The sequence below is a fragment of the Triticum urartu genome, chromosome 5A (genome assembly GCF_056163025.1).
Source record: "Triticum urartu cultivar PI428250 chromosome 5A, HENAU_Tu73, whole genome shotgun sequence".
NCBI lineage: Eukaryota > Viridiplantae > Streptophyta > Magnoliopsida > Poales > Poaceae > Triticum > Triticum urartu.
The window spans coordinates 70641702-70654834 of NC_141877.1; the positions used below are offsets into that span (position 1 = coordinate 70641702).

General features: G+C 47.2%; 1 protein-coding gene across 1 annotated transcript; it reads right to left on the bottom strand.

The window, feature by feature from the left end:
• Positions 1-5087: 5087 nt before the first annotated feature.
• On the bottom strand, positions 5088-7020 carry LOC147968104 (uncharacterized). The gene is made up of 4 exons (XM_087522626.1): positions 6983-7020; positions 6459-6906; positions 5826-6102; positions 5088-5731 (listed from the first exon to the last, which is right to left on the bottom strand). Exons 1-4 carry the CDS (start codon positions 7018-7020, stop codon positions 5088-5090), a joined length of 1407 nt encoding a protein of 468 aa, XP_087378752.1.
• Positions 7021-13133: the final 6113 nt, after the last annotated feature.

A 13133-nucleotide genomic window follows, 5' to 3' on the forward strand; every position in this document is an offset into this window, starting at 1 on the left:
GGGTGGTTATAATCAACAGGAGTCTGGTCAAGGAGGTCAGCAGCAGCAGCAGTCGGGTTATCAGAGCCATCCGAAACAGTTAAGTAGTGGGCAGTATCACGTGTTCACCACAAGTTTGGGTAAACATGATCAGAAAGTTCATAAGAGGGCTGTGAATTCTGTTGAACCGGCAGTCCCTCGTTACTTGAGGTGGTTGGAACAGCCTATTGTCTGGAGCAAGGAGGATCACCCTCCCCGGGTTGATAATCCGGGTCAACTGGCCCTAGTGGTGGCACCGCAAGTTGGTGGTTATAAGTTTACTAAAGTGCTCATGGATGGAGGCAGCAGCATCAACATCCTCTATTACGAGACCTTTTGGCGCATGGGCTTAACTGACAAGAATTTAAAGACTTCCAACACCGTCTTCCATGGAGTGGTGCCCGGTAAGTCGGCGTATCCTGTGGGGAAGATTGAGCTATAGGTGGCCTTCGGAGACGAGCATGATTCTAGGGCAAAAAAGTTAACTTTTGAGGTGGTCAAAATCAAGAGTCCATATCACGCTTTGTTCGGGCGGCCAGCCTATGCCAAATTCATGGCATGGCCGTGTTTTGTGTATCTACAGCTCAAGATGCCGGGTTACAAGGGTACCATCACTGTGCATGGAAGCCGAAAGGTGGCCCTGGAGTGTGAAGAGGGCAATGCGGCTTACGCCGAGTCTGTCTGTGCAGCAGAGGAGCTCAAATTTTATCAAGATAACGTTGACCCGGCAGATATGACTTCTCTCAAGAAGCCGACTACGGAGCATGACTCGACCATGAAGTTTAAATCGGCTGCAGAGACTAAGCTTGTTGATTTCACTCCAGGCCGATTCATCTAAGCAATTCAGCATCAGTGCCAACTTGGATCCTAAATAGGAAAGCGCGCTCATCGAGTTCATCCGTGAGAACCGGGACATCTTTGCATGGAAACCTTCTGACATGCCGGGTGTACCGAGAGAGCTCGCTGAGCACACTCTTAATATTGATCCGAAGTATAAGCCGGTCAGGCAATTTCTGCGGCGATTCAATGAAGAGCGACGAAAAGCTATAGGAGAAGAGGTTGCCCGGCTCTTGGCGTCTGGGTTTATTGTTGAAGTTTTTCACCCAGAATGGTTGGCTAACCCGGTGCTCGTACTCAAGAAAAATGGCACCTGGCGGATGTGTGTGGATTACACGGACCTAAATAAGGCTTGTCTGGCTGATCCTTTTGCTCTCCCCCGTATTGATCAAATCATTGATGCTACGGCAGGTTGTGCGCGTTTGAGTTTTTTGGATGCTTATTCTGGCTATCATCAGATCAAGATGGCAGTTAAGGACCAGGAGAAAACAGCTTTCATCACCCCGTTCGGAGCCTTCTGCTATGTGTCTATGCCGTTTGGGCTCAAGAGTGCCCAGGCGACTTATCAACGATGTGTACAGAATTGTCTTCACGATCAGATTGGGCGCAATGTTCATGCTTATGTGGATGACATAGTAGTGAAATCCAGAGAGGCGGAAACCTTGATATCTGATCTCAGAGAAACCTTTGACAATCTCCGGGTTTACAAAATGATGCTTAACCCGGAGAAGTGTGTATTTGGTGTGCCTGCAGGCAAGCTTTTGGGATTCTTGGTCTCAAACAGGGGCATCGAGGCTAATCCGGAGAAGATTAAGGCAATCACTTCTTTGGCTAAACTGGCATGTATTAATGATGTTCAACGATTGGCGGGTCGTGTTGCCGCTTTGAGCCGGTTCATAAGCCGGTTAGGTGAGAAGGCCCTACCGCTGTACCAATTAATGAAGAAGGCAGACACCTTTGTCTGGAGTGATGCCGCTAATGCTGCTTTTGAGGGTTTGAAGAGGCAGTTATCTGAACCGCCGGTTCTTGCGGCTCCCATTGACAAAGAGCCTTTGCTGTTATATGTGGCTGCTAATTCACAAGCCGTCAGTGTGGCGATTGTGGTAGAGCGCAAGGAGGTTGGTAAGGAACACCCGGTTCAACGGCCGGTTTATTATGTCAGTGAGGTACTCATCGAGTCAAAGCAAAGATATCCTCATTGACAGAAACTTGTTTACGAGGTGTTCATGGCAAGTCGGAAGCTGAAGCAATACTTCCAAGGTCACCCTATCACCATGGTAAGTTCTGCCCCCTTGGGAGACATTATTCAGAACAGAGAGGCTATAGGACGAGTCGCCAAATGGGCCATCAAGCTCGAGCCTCGTGGTCTGAAGTACGCGCCGCGCACTGCCATTAAGTCCCAAGCTTTGGTGGATTTCATTAACGACTGGACAGAGCTACAGGCACCTGAGGAGAAGCCCGATAGCACTTATTGGATTATTCACTTTGATGGGTCCAGACAGTTGGAAGGCTCGGGGGCTGGAGTTGTATTAACTTCCCCTCGGGGTGACAAATTTTGTTATGTGCTTCGGCTTATGTTCCCTTGCACTAACAATGCAGCTGAGTATGAGGCCCTGCTCCATGGTCTCCGGATAGACAAAGAGATGAACTTGAGCCGGGTAAGATGCTTAGGAGACTCAGACCTTGTGGCTCAACAGGTGTCAGGCAAGTGGGACTCTAAAGATCCCCTCATGGCGGCTTACCGTCATGAAGTCGATGCTGTGGTTGGATATTTCAAGGGTTACGTAGTGGAACACATTGATCGAAGGAAGAATGAGGCGGCGGATGCCTTAAGCCGGCTGGGGTCTCAGCGTAAGCCAGTGCCGCCTAACACCTTTCTTGATGTTTTGCATAATCCTTCTATTAAGTTACCTATAGAAGAAGATCTGGCAATACCAGACCTGGAGGCACAGCTGGTGGTGGCTCTCCACGTTACCCCGGATTGGACAGTGCCTTATTTGGCTTACATGACCCAAGAGTTGCCAGAGGACGAGACCTTGGCAAGACAAATCGTCCGGCGGTCCAAGTCCATGACAATTGCCGATGGCGAGTTACATCATTACAGCGTTACTGGAGTGATTCAACGTTGCGTGTCACCTGCAGAGGGTTAGGAGATCCTTCGTGAAATTCATGAAGGTGATTGTGGTCATCACGCCGGCTCAAAATCTCTTGTGGCCAAAGCCTTCCGTCATGGGTTCTATTGGCTGACGGCTCATGCTGATGCGGAAGACCTGGTCAGTAAATGTGACGGATGTCAGAAATTCTCACGATGAGCCCATGTGCTGGCTCAAGAGTTAAGGATGATTCCAAATACCTGGCCGTTTGCAGTCTGGGGGCTTGATATGGTCGGGCCTTTCAAGAGATCTAAGGATAAAAAGACTCACCTCTTGGTGGCAGTTGACAAGTTCACAAAGTGGGTGGAGGCGGAGCCAGTCAGTAAGTGTGATGCAGCCACAGCAGTCCAGTTTATGAAAAAGGTGATTTTTCGCTTTGGTTTTCCACACAACATCATAACTGATAATGGTACTAACCTTTCCAAAGGAGCTATGGAAGAGTTCTGTCAACGAGAGCATATCCGGCTTGACATTTCAGCTGTAGCTCACCCTCAATCAAATGGCCAAGCAGAACGAGCCAATCAAGAAATCTTGAAGGGTATCAAGCCCCGGCTCTTGGTCCCTTTACAGCGGACGCTGGGTTGTTGGGTGGAGGAGTTACCTTCTGTACTCTGGAGCATCAATACTACCCCTAACAGATCTACGGGTTACACGCCTTTCTTTATGGTGTATGGAGCAGAGGCGGTCCTGCCAAGTGACATCCGTCACGATTCACCCCGTGTGGCGGCTTATGTTGAGGAAGACAATGAAAAATCTCGGCAAGATGCACTTGACCTGTTGGATGAAGAGCGAGACTTGGCAATAGCCCGCTCGGCGATTTATCAGCAAGACCTGCGTCGCTACCACAGCCGCCGGGTTAAGTCCAGAACCTTTCAGGAAGGCGACTTAGTGCTCCGACTCATCCAGGATCAATCTAACATACACAAGCTATCCCCTCCTTGGGAAGGACCCTTTGTGGTCAGTAAGAATCTGAACAATGGATCATACTACCTTATCGACGTTGGAGAGCACAAAGACTCACGTAAGTCAGAGGAGGAGACCCGTCGGCCGTGGAATATCGCCCATCTTCGGCCTTATTATACTTGAGCTGTCAGCTCTAATGTGTACATACTTATACTATGTATATTATATAAAGTAATAAAGCAGGACCTCTGTCCTTTTTTCCACTCCCAAAAAAGGTTTATGTGTTTTTCCTTGATAGGTGGTGGAGATAACCAAGGAGAAGCGGATCATATCTGAATCCGGCTTTCATTTGGTCCGGCTTATGATCATATCTGAATCTAGCCGTTGACCACTTGGGGGCTTCCTATTCAAACATAGGTCGTATTCGAACCAAAGAGAACATAGCTATCGATACCCGCTTGATCGGCATACTGCCAAACCCACTTGGGGGCTTCTTGATCATATCTGAATCATAGCTTAACTCCTTTTGGGTCTGACGTGGATCGTATTCGAATCAGCGTCATTAAACAACTCTTATGGTCACTTGGGGGCTTCCTGTTCAAACATAGGTTGTATTCGAACCAAAGAGAACATAGCTGTCGATACCCACTTGATTGGCGTCGCCACAGCCACTGGGGGCTAACAGATCATATCCGAATCTTAGCTCAACCCCTTTGGAACGGGTCACTGATCGTATTCGAATCAGAAACCCTTGAATTTTGTTCATCATATTTTACAAGTGCCAACATTAGGTATCTTGTGACCCTCTTGAAGATACAATGGGATACATTACAATCTTCCAGAATTAATGTTAGTTACATCAGGTTGTTAAGAACCAGGTAAACTTATATGTGCCAATTTTCAGGAGTTAAGTTTACCCTCAGGGGTTGGTTTATATAAGCCGGAAAAACAGCTGTGAGCACTACAGGGCAATGCAAGGTATTTTTGCAAAGGACATAACAGATTCATACAAACTACAAAAAGAATAATGGCGGCGGCTTATGCAAGTATTAAGCTCCATAAGCATGCGCAAAGGCATAGCAAAACTCAAGGTATCTTTTACTTTGTTACAAGACTCCCCGAGTCTGAATGATGCATTGTTTTCTACGATCACATAAGCAGGTGGTGCCTGACAAGCTACTCTTGGGGTGGACTTGAAGCCCCCGGGTTATCCTTCTCCGTCTCTCCGCCGGCTGCTTTGTCCTGGAAGGATGATGAGGCCCAGTCAATGCCACTCAAGGCTTCAAACTCAGCTTCATCATCTATTAAACCGGTTGGGTCGACTTCAGGAGCAAAGGTGTGCTTACGGGTTGGAGGGATCAAGCTGACATCGTCGTAATGCGGCATGGGGATTCTCCGGTTCTCCTTGTCATAACCCGGCTGACACTTGGTGAGGTCAGTATCGTTCCCAATAAGAGTAGCCACCGGACGTATATCCTTCACACAGGCGGTGAAATCCTTATCATTAAACACGGTGCCATCTTCCTTTAAACTTGGATATCCAAGAGCAATGTCAGCGGGGTCTAGTTCTGGAAGCCACGCCTTGGCCCGGCTCAATGCGGCTATAGCTCTGGCTCTTGCAGATGCTTGTCTTAACTCTTGGATTCGCTGAGGTAGCACAGCAAGCCGCTTCAACACATCTTGCAGGAGATAAGGAACATCGTTTGATAAAGCCACAACGGCCAGAGCACATTGTGACCCGGTGTAGAGTTGTTCCACCAGAGTATAAACCGCCTTCAGCTTGATCACCATGTTTTGCTTAAGATTTGTGCTCCTGGGGCCTGCGTTATTAAGCATAAGGTGAGTCAGAGGAGACAACTGAAATGGTCATTCAAGGAGTTTTGCAGTGTTTAAGGTTTGGATAAAGTCACTCACCGAAGATTGCTGAAACCATTCGAGATATCTGGCGCTTTAAGTCGGACAGTTCGGCCGTTGCTTCCGCAAGCGATGCCTCTGCTGTCTCGGCCCGGGTCACCAGTGCGGTCTTTTCATCAGCCCAAGTTTTCTTCTCTGATTGAAAATTTTGCTTCAACTTCTCTTGTTCAGAGACGCTGAATTCAAATTTGGAGTTGGCCTTTTCAATTTCACTTTCCTGGGTTGCCAGGCGATTCTTCAAATCAGCAATCTCCGATTCAAATTTACTTATGGTGGCCTGCATTGCACCAGATAGTAGTAAAAGTTACGGTAAGTACTATTAAGTCCCAAGCACTTTGCAAGCAAAGATACTTGACACTTGGGGGCTAATGTATACCGAAGCTTTCTAAATTATTAAGTTGGTCCTGAATATTAAGTCCCAAATACCTTGCAAGCAAAGATTTTTGGCACTTGGGGGCTAATGTATATCGCAAGTTAAAGGTATTGTGTTACATCTGGTTCAATTATTTTTTCTTTAAGCCGGGTAAGTATCTCTAACAATTTTTCTAAGTCTACAACATATTTATTCATAAGCAATAGACTTGGGGGCTAGTACAGTAAGTGTGATTGAAAGTAAGCTAGCATAAGTCATACCTCAGATTTTTGCTGTATCTGCTTCACCATGTCAATTTCCAGGTCACGGCTGCTTTGTACTTGATTGATATAGCCGGAGACAATCTCTCCAATACTCAAATGAGTATAGTCGGCGACATCCAGCTTGGCCTTCCGGCCTTCCACCAATTCCTTTTTAGAACACTTGGCAAGTGCAGACGGCTGTGCCGGCTCAACAAACTGTGTATTGAGAATTTCAACTTCCTGATCATTTGCCTTGGCGGGGCTAGGAGCCTCCGGGTTACCAGAGTCGTTGAGGGTTTGTTCAGTAGGCGGGTCAGAGGAAGATATAGGAACATCATGAGACGGTTGAGGCGGCGGCTCGTGAGCAGAGGCATCAGGAGTAGCTGTGCCCAACTCTGGTTCAGTCACAACCGGCTCTTGGGGCGGCTTATTCTTTTTTTCCCTTTTGCTGGGCTTTACTTGCACACTGTGGAAAAGGTAGACAAGTTAAATACAACAAATATGAGTAAAATAAAGCATAAGGTACAACAAGTTTATATTACCCGGGAGCAGTTTTGAAGGCTGGCATGTTGGACTGCATAGACTCACCGGAGGAAGGTGAAATATCCTGATAGTTGGAGTCAGAATAATTGAGAGGCTAACAAATGAAGCCTTCCAAAGGAAAAAGAAGGTGTAAATCGGAGATAACCTCAGTCTGGGGTTTCCTGGTCACATCAGGTAAGCTGGAGGAGAGTTCCGCGTCTTTGCTAGTCCGGGTCTGCCTCCGGCTCTCATAATTCTGTCGCTTCAAAAGAAAGTCAGGATCTTGGTAAGCCAAAGGATGTGAAAATCTTACTTTTCGGGTTACTCTTTAAATTTTCTGACGCGGCTGAAGCTCGGAGTCGGAGGAGATTACAATTACCTCTTCCTCGACGGGTTGGCTATTGCCCGTGTCTTCCTGAAAGAAGGTTAGCATCAGTAAGGTAGAAATAAAGGAGAAATGGAATTTCAAAGGTTACCTCTTCCTCATTATCATCAGTATCATCAAGCTGAAACAGCTCAGAGGCGCTTGGCTTCCTTTTCCTTGAGGTGGTGGGCTTGGTGGTTTTCTTTTCGGCTCTCTTGGCCGCCCTGGCTTTCTTGGCTGCCTCATGATCATATTGCGTGTTCCAGAAGCTATCATTTGCCTGTAAAAGGTTATAACTGGTTATGCGTAAGAATACGGCCTAATATGATAAAACATAACCCGATGGCTGGAAACTTACTGCAGGGGCCGGGTTCTTCTGGCAAAAAGGTAGTAAGCCGAAGGCATTACTATTCACTGTGCCCTCTTTCAACAAGGACTGAGTTGTAGCTTCCACTACGTCATCTGGTAAGTCGTCAGGGTTATGACGTTGAGGGTCATTCTTCTCGCCTGAATAATTACACATTAAGCCGGGGCGGTGGCTTAACGGAATTATTCTCCAAGCAATCCAGACTCGGACCAAGTCAATGCCATCTAAGCCGTTCCCTAAAAGAGCTTTAATCCTCTTGATTTTGGGGGTGAGTGGCAGGCATTCAATAGCTGTCAACTTATCCGGCAGCGGGTGAGTAGGTTCAAGGCGCAATGCGCGGAAGCCGGGTAGTGGATTTTCGCCAGCCGGAGAAGTATCTTGGCAGTAGAACCATGTCTGGTTCCAGTCCTTTCGATGACTCGGCAATTCAGCATAAGGGAACAGGAAGTCTCTCCGCCTTTGAATTGATATGCCACCAAGCTCCAGACTGGGCCCGTTGGCCCGTTCATTCTGCCGGTTCAAATAGAACAATTCCCTGAACCGGAGTAGGCTGGGTTCTTCTCCAAGGTAAACCTCACAGAAAACTTGAAAGTTGCAGATATTTGACACAGAGTTGGGCCCGATGTCTTCAGGTCTTAAGTCAAAGAAGTGCGAAACGTCTCTAAAGAATTTTGAACCGGGAGGAGCAAATCCCCGGCTCATGTGATCGGTAAAAATGATCACCTCCCCTTCCTTGGGTTGAGGTTTCTCTTCAGACGGGTCAGGAGCATGATAAGACATGATGTCCTTCTTGAGCAGATGGCCGGACTTCACAAACTCTGACAGTTTGCTCTCCGTAACAATGGATGGGACCCAGTTGCAGGTAATCGGAGGTTTAATAGCTTTGGGTGCCATTGAGTAAATTGAAGCCTACAACAAGATAAGGGAAATTTTTCGGTTTACTATAACCCGGAGAATAAGTATTATTGGGTTGTCTGAGATGGCGGCTTAAGTAGGGGCCTAATGACATACAGGTGGTTGTGTGATAATGTTTAAACAGCTGCAAGTATTAAAGATGATGAAAATTGTCTTAAGTCGCCAAAAGCAGGCAGTGCTGACAGTCAGTATTATCTTAAACCGGTCACATGAACTACTATGGCTGAAACAGAGTCGACAGATGCCGTTTTTTGGCTAAGTATGGAACAAACAGGTTTCACAAGTTGCGGCTATTATTTTGGATCAAACGATCGTTCTGAAAAGAAAAATTTCTAGACCTAAAACCAGTGCAGAGAAGTTCATACACTCAAAAGAGGCCTTTAAACAAGGGAAATGAGATCTATTTCTACTCGAGATGGGTGCGGAACAGCCACCGCAGTAGTTCTAACTGTCTAAAGATCAAAAAGGAGCACTGAAGAGGAAAACTATCAAGGGTTTGCAACGGGCGGCGATGAACACCGACGAACTCGGGAGGCCGCGGTGCAGATCTAAAGGCAGGGAAGGAAAAGGACTTACAGATGCAGAGCTGTTGCAGGGTTCCGTCGCGTTTTTCTGGTCAAGTCAGGTTGATGCAGCGGCCTGAGTTGGAGAAGACGAGGAAATCTGCGGCGGCGGCGACGGCAGAGCTCGGGCGGCAGAGAAACAGTGCGAGGAGGAAGACGACCGAGGAAGGAGAATGGGAAAGACCTAGGTCGCACCTATTTATAAGGAAGGGCCGGCTGAGACGGCGCGAGAAACGAGGGGACCGAACATCATTATCCAGCGACCCCGACGCCTCGTTTTTCGGAATGGTCAGTAAAGGCAAAGATTCGTTGGAAGATATGATGGAGTAAAATATGAATTTAATTGAAGATGATGTCACGACGGGTTAACGCGGATCCAGAAGATGACGTCATGGCGGGTTAAAACCTTTGTGCAGACAAGAAGACTGAAGGCTTGTTTCTTAAGGTATTTTAAGATTGACATGAACCGGTTCAAATCAATCTGGGGCCTAATGTTGGGGATATAACTATTTGTGTAAGCCGCCCAGGAGGGGCCGGGTTACGCAAATAAGGACTCATCAGAAGAAGCCCAAGATCAAGCATGAAGATGGCGGTTCAATAAAGGGTCTAAAGCCCACAGGCGACTTAAGGCCCATAGTGGTAAATCGCCATGATGGCATGACTTGTATCATAAGGTAGAATTAACTAGTCACCGAGCCGGAGACTGTCTATGAGCTGGCCGGGACTCTGTAGGCTGTAGGGCATCAACCCGTGCATATAAGGGGACGACCCGACGGCGGCTTAGGGCAGAAAACAACTCATCGGGAGCCAGGCATAGCGTATCTCGCTCCCTGGTCATCGAAACCTCAAGCAATACCAACCCAACTAGACGTAGGCCTTCCTTCACCGTAAGGGGCTGAACTAGTATAAACCTCTCGTGTCCTTTGTCCCGATTAACCCCTTTAAGCTTCCTAGTTGCGATGGATCCACGACTAAGTCCTTGCAAGAGGACATCTGCCGTGACAATTCCACGACACTCGACCTTTCAGTCTCCAGTGTTCCAAGGCCATATCTGCATATGCTAGGCTCGTCAAGTTTAACCCGAGTATTCTGTGTGTGCAAAACTGGCTTGCACCCGTTGTATGTGAACGTAGAGCTTATCACACCCGATCATCACGTGGTGTCTCGGCACGACGAACTTTCGCAACGGTGCATACCCAGGGAGAACACTTATACCTTGAAATTTAGTGAGGGATCATCTTATAATGCTACTGTTGATCTAAGCAAAATAAGATGCATAAAAGATAAACATCACATGCAATCAATATAAGTGATATGATATGACCATCATCATCTTGTGCCTTTGATCTCCATCTCCAAAGCACTGTCATGATCACCATCGTCACCGGCTTGACACCTTGCTCTCCATCGAAGCATCATTGTCGTCACACCAACTATTGCCTCCACGACTATCGCTACCGCTTAGTGATAAAGTAAAGCAATTAAATGACGATTGTATTTCATACAATAAAGAGACAACCATATGGCTCCTGCCAGTTGACGATAACCGTGTTACAAAACATGATCATCTCATACAATAAAATTTAGCATCATGCCTTGACCATATCACATCACAACATGCCCTGCAAAAACAAGTTAGACGTCCTCTACTTTGTTGTTGCAGTTTTTACGTGGTTGCTACGGGCTGAGCAAGAACCGTTCTTACCTATGTATCAAAAACCACAACGCGGTATAGTGATTACTTTTTGATCTTCAGAAAGAACCCTGCTCATTGAATCTGATTCAACTAAAGCTGGAGAAACAGACACCCACTAGCCACCTGTGTGCGAAGCATGTCGGTAGAACCAGTCTCGTGTAAGCGTACGTGTAATATCGGTCTGGGCCGCTTCATCCAACAATGTCACTGAATCAAGAATCAACTAGTGACGGCAAGCAATATGTATATACCCACGCCCACAACTCCTTTGTGTTCTACTCGTGCATATAACATCTACGCATAAACCTGGCTCGGATTCCACTGTTGGGGAACGTAGTAATTTCAAAAAAAATCCTACGTACACCAAGATCATGGTGATGCATAGCAACGAGAGGGGAGTGAGTCGTCCACGTACCCTCGTAGACCATAAGAGGAAGCGTTATGACAACGCGGTTGATGTAGTCGTACGTCTTCACGATCGACCGATCATAGTACCGAACGTACGACACCTCCGCGATCTGCACACGTTCAGCTCGGTGACGTCCCACGAACTCACGATCCAGTAGAGCTTCGAGGGAGAGTTCCGTCAGCACGATGGCATGATGAAGGTGTTGATGAAGCTACCAACGCAGGGCTTCGCCTAAGCACTACTACGATATGACCAAGGTGGATTATGGTGGAGGGGGGCACCTGTCAGGACCCCGGTTCTAAGTCACACCGATCTAGCCTATAACACCTCATATCACTTTGCAGCCTCACGCACGGTATTCCCACGAGTGTCGCCTTACCATGGCCCGGGACCGTTCGCGCCTTTTGGCTCACGTATATGATAGTGTCGCTAGCATCCATATGACAGAGAACCCGGGCCGACATGACTAGTCGTGAACCCAAAGTGGCACTAACTTACGGGGACAGGCATACATGAATCAACATCGAGCATGTCGGTCAGCAGCGTGTGAATCCGGGCTATAGCACTGGGCTAACAGGACTCCAGGAACCCGGGCTGTAGCAGGCTAGGTAGGACTCCGGATGTCACCGCGTGACATTTCCCCGAAGGGACAAACATAGGAACGAAGTGAATCACATGCCAGCCAATCAAGTGTTCCGGAGCAGTAGTGCTGGGCTAGCAGGACTTCGGTGAACCGGGCTGTAGCGGACTACTATGGCTCATGGAAGCACAAGACTACATTTCCCCATAAGAGAGGCTACCAAGGATAAACAACTAGGTTGTCGGATCCCACACATACCAAGCATTTCAATCATACACACAATATGCTCGATATGTGTAAATACAACATGGCATCACAACATAACTCTACAACTCAAGTATTTATTCATTAGGCTCCGAGGAGCCAAGTATTACAAACATGGGTCTCATGACCCAACATACAGAGCATACAAGCAACAAGCACATGCGGAAGCTTAACTTGTCTGAGTACAGACAACTACAAATGAAGAAGGCTCAGAAGCCTCACTATCTACAAGACCCTCCCAAGGGTATAAGATCGTAGCTGAGGTAACAAGCTAAACGTCGAAGTCCAAGTGGAACTACTAGTGAGACTGAAGTCTCTCTGCAAAAACATAAATTAAGCAAACGTGAGTACAAATGTACCCAGCAAGACTTACATCAGAACTAGCTACATATGCATCGGTATCAACAAAGGGGTGGTGGAGTTTGACTGCAGCAAGCCAGCTTTGACTCAGTGGCTAACCTGAACTACGACTGCAAGTAACTCTTTTGAGGTGGCGCACCCGAGTCCACAAATTCACCATACCAATACACCACTATGGATCCGCTCCCGTCTCCCTGCGAGAACGCCATCCATAGCACTCACACTTATCTTGCGCATTTTAGAGTATCCACTTTCACTTGTCTATGAACTATGCAAGGGGTCCAAGTTTCCATATCCGAGGAATCCGACTATTCGAATAGATAATGATAACCCTACAGGGGTGTACTTCTTCACACACGCTCTCACCACTTATCACCATGTACACGTCATGTATCTCGGCAACCTTCAAGCGGAAGCCTGATACATCTCCGTCGTATCTACTTTTCCAAACACTTTTGCCCTTGTTTTGGACTCTAACTTGTATGATTTGAATGGAACTAACCCGGACTGACGCTGTTTTCAGCAGAATTGCCATGGTGTTGTTTTATGTGCAGAAAACAAAAGTTCTCGGAATGACCTGAAACTCCATGGAATATCTTAGAATAAATAATAAAAAATCCTTGCCAAAGATGAAGACCAGGGGCCCACACCCT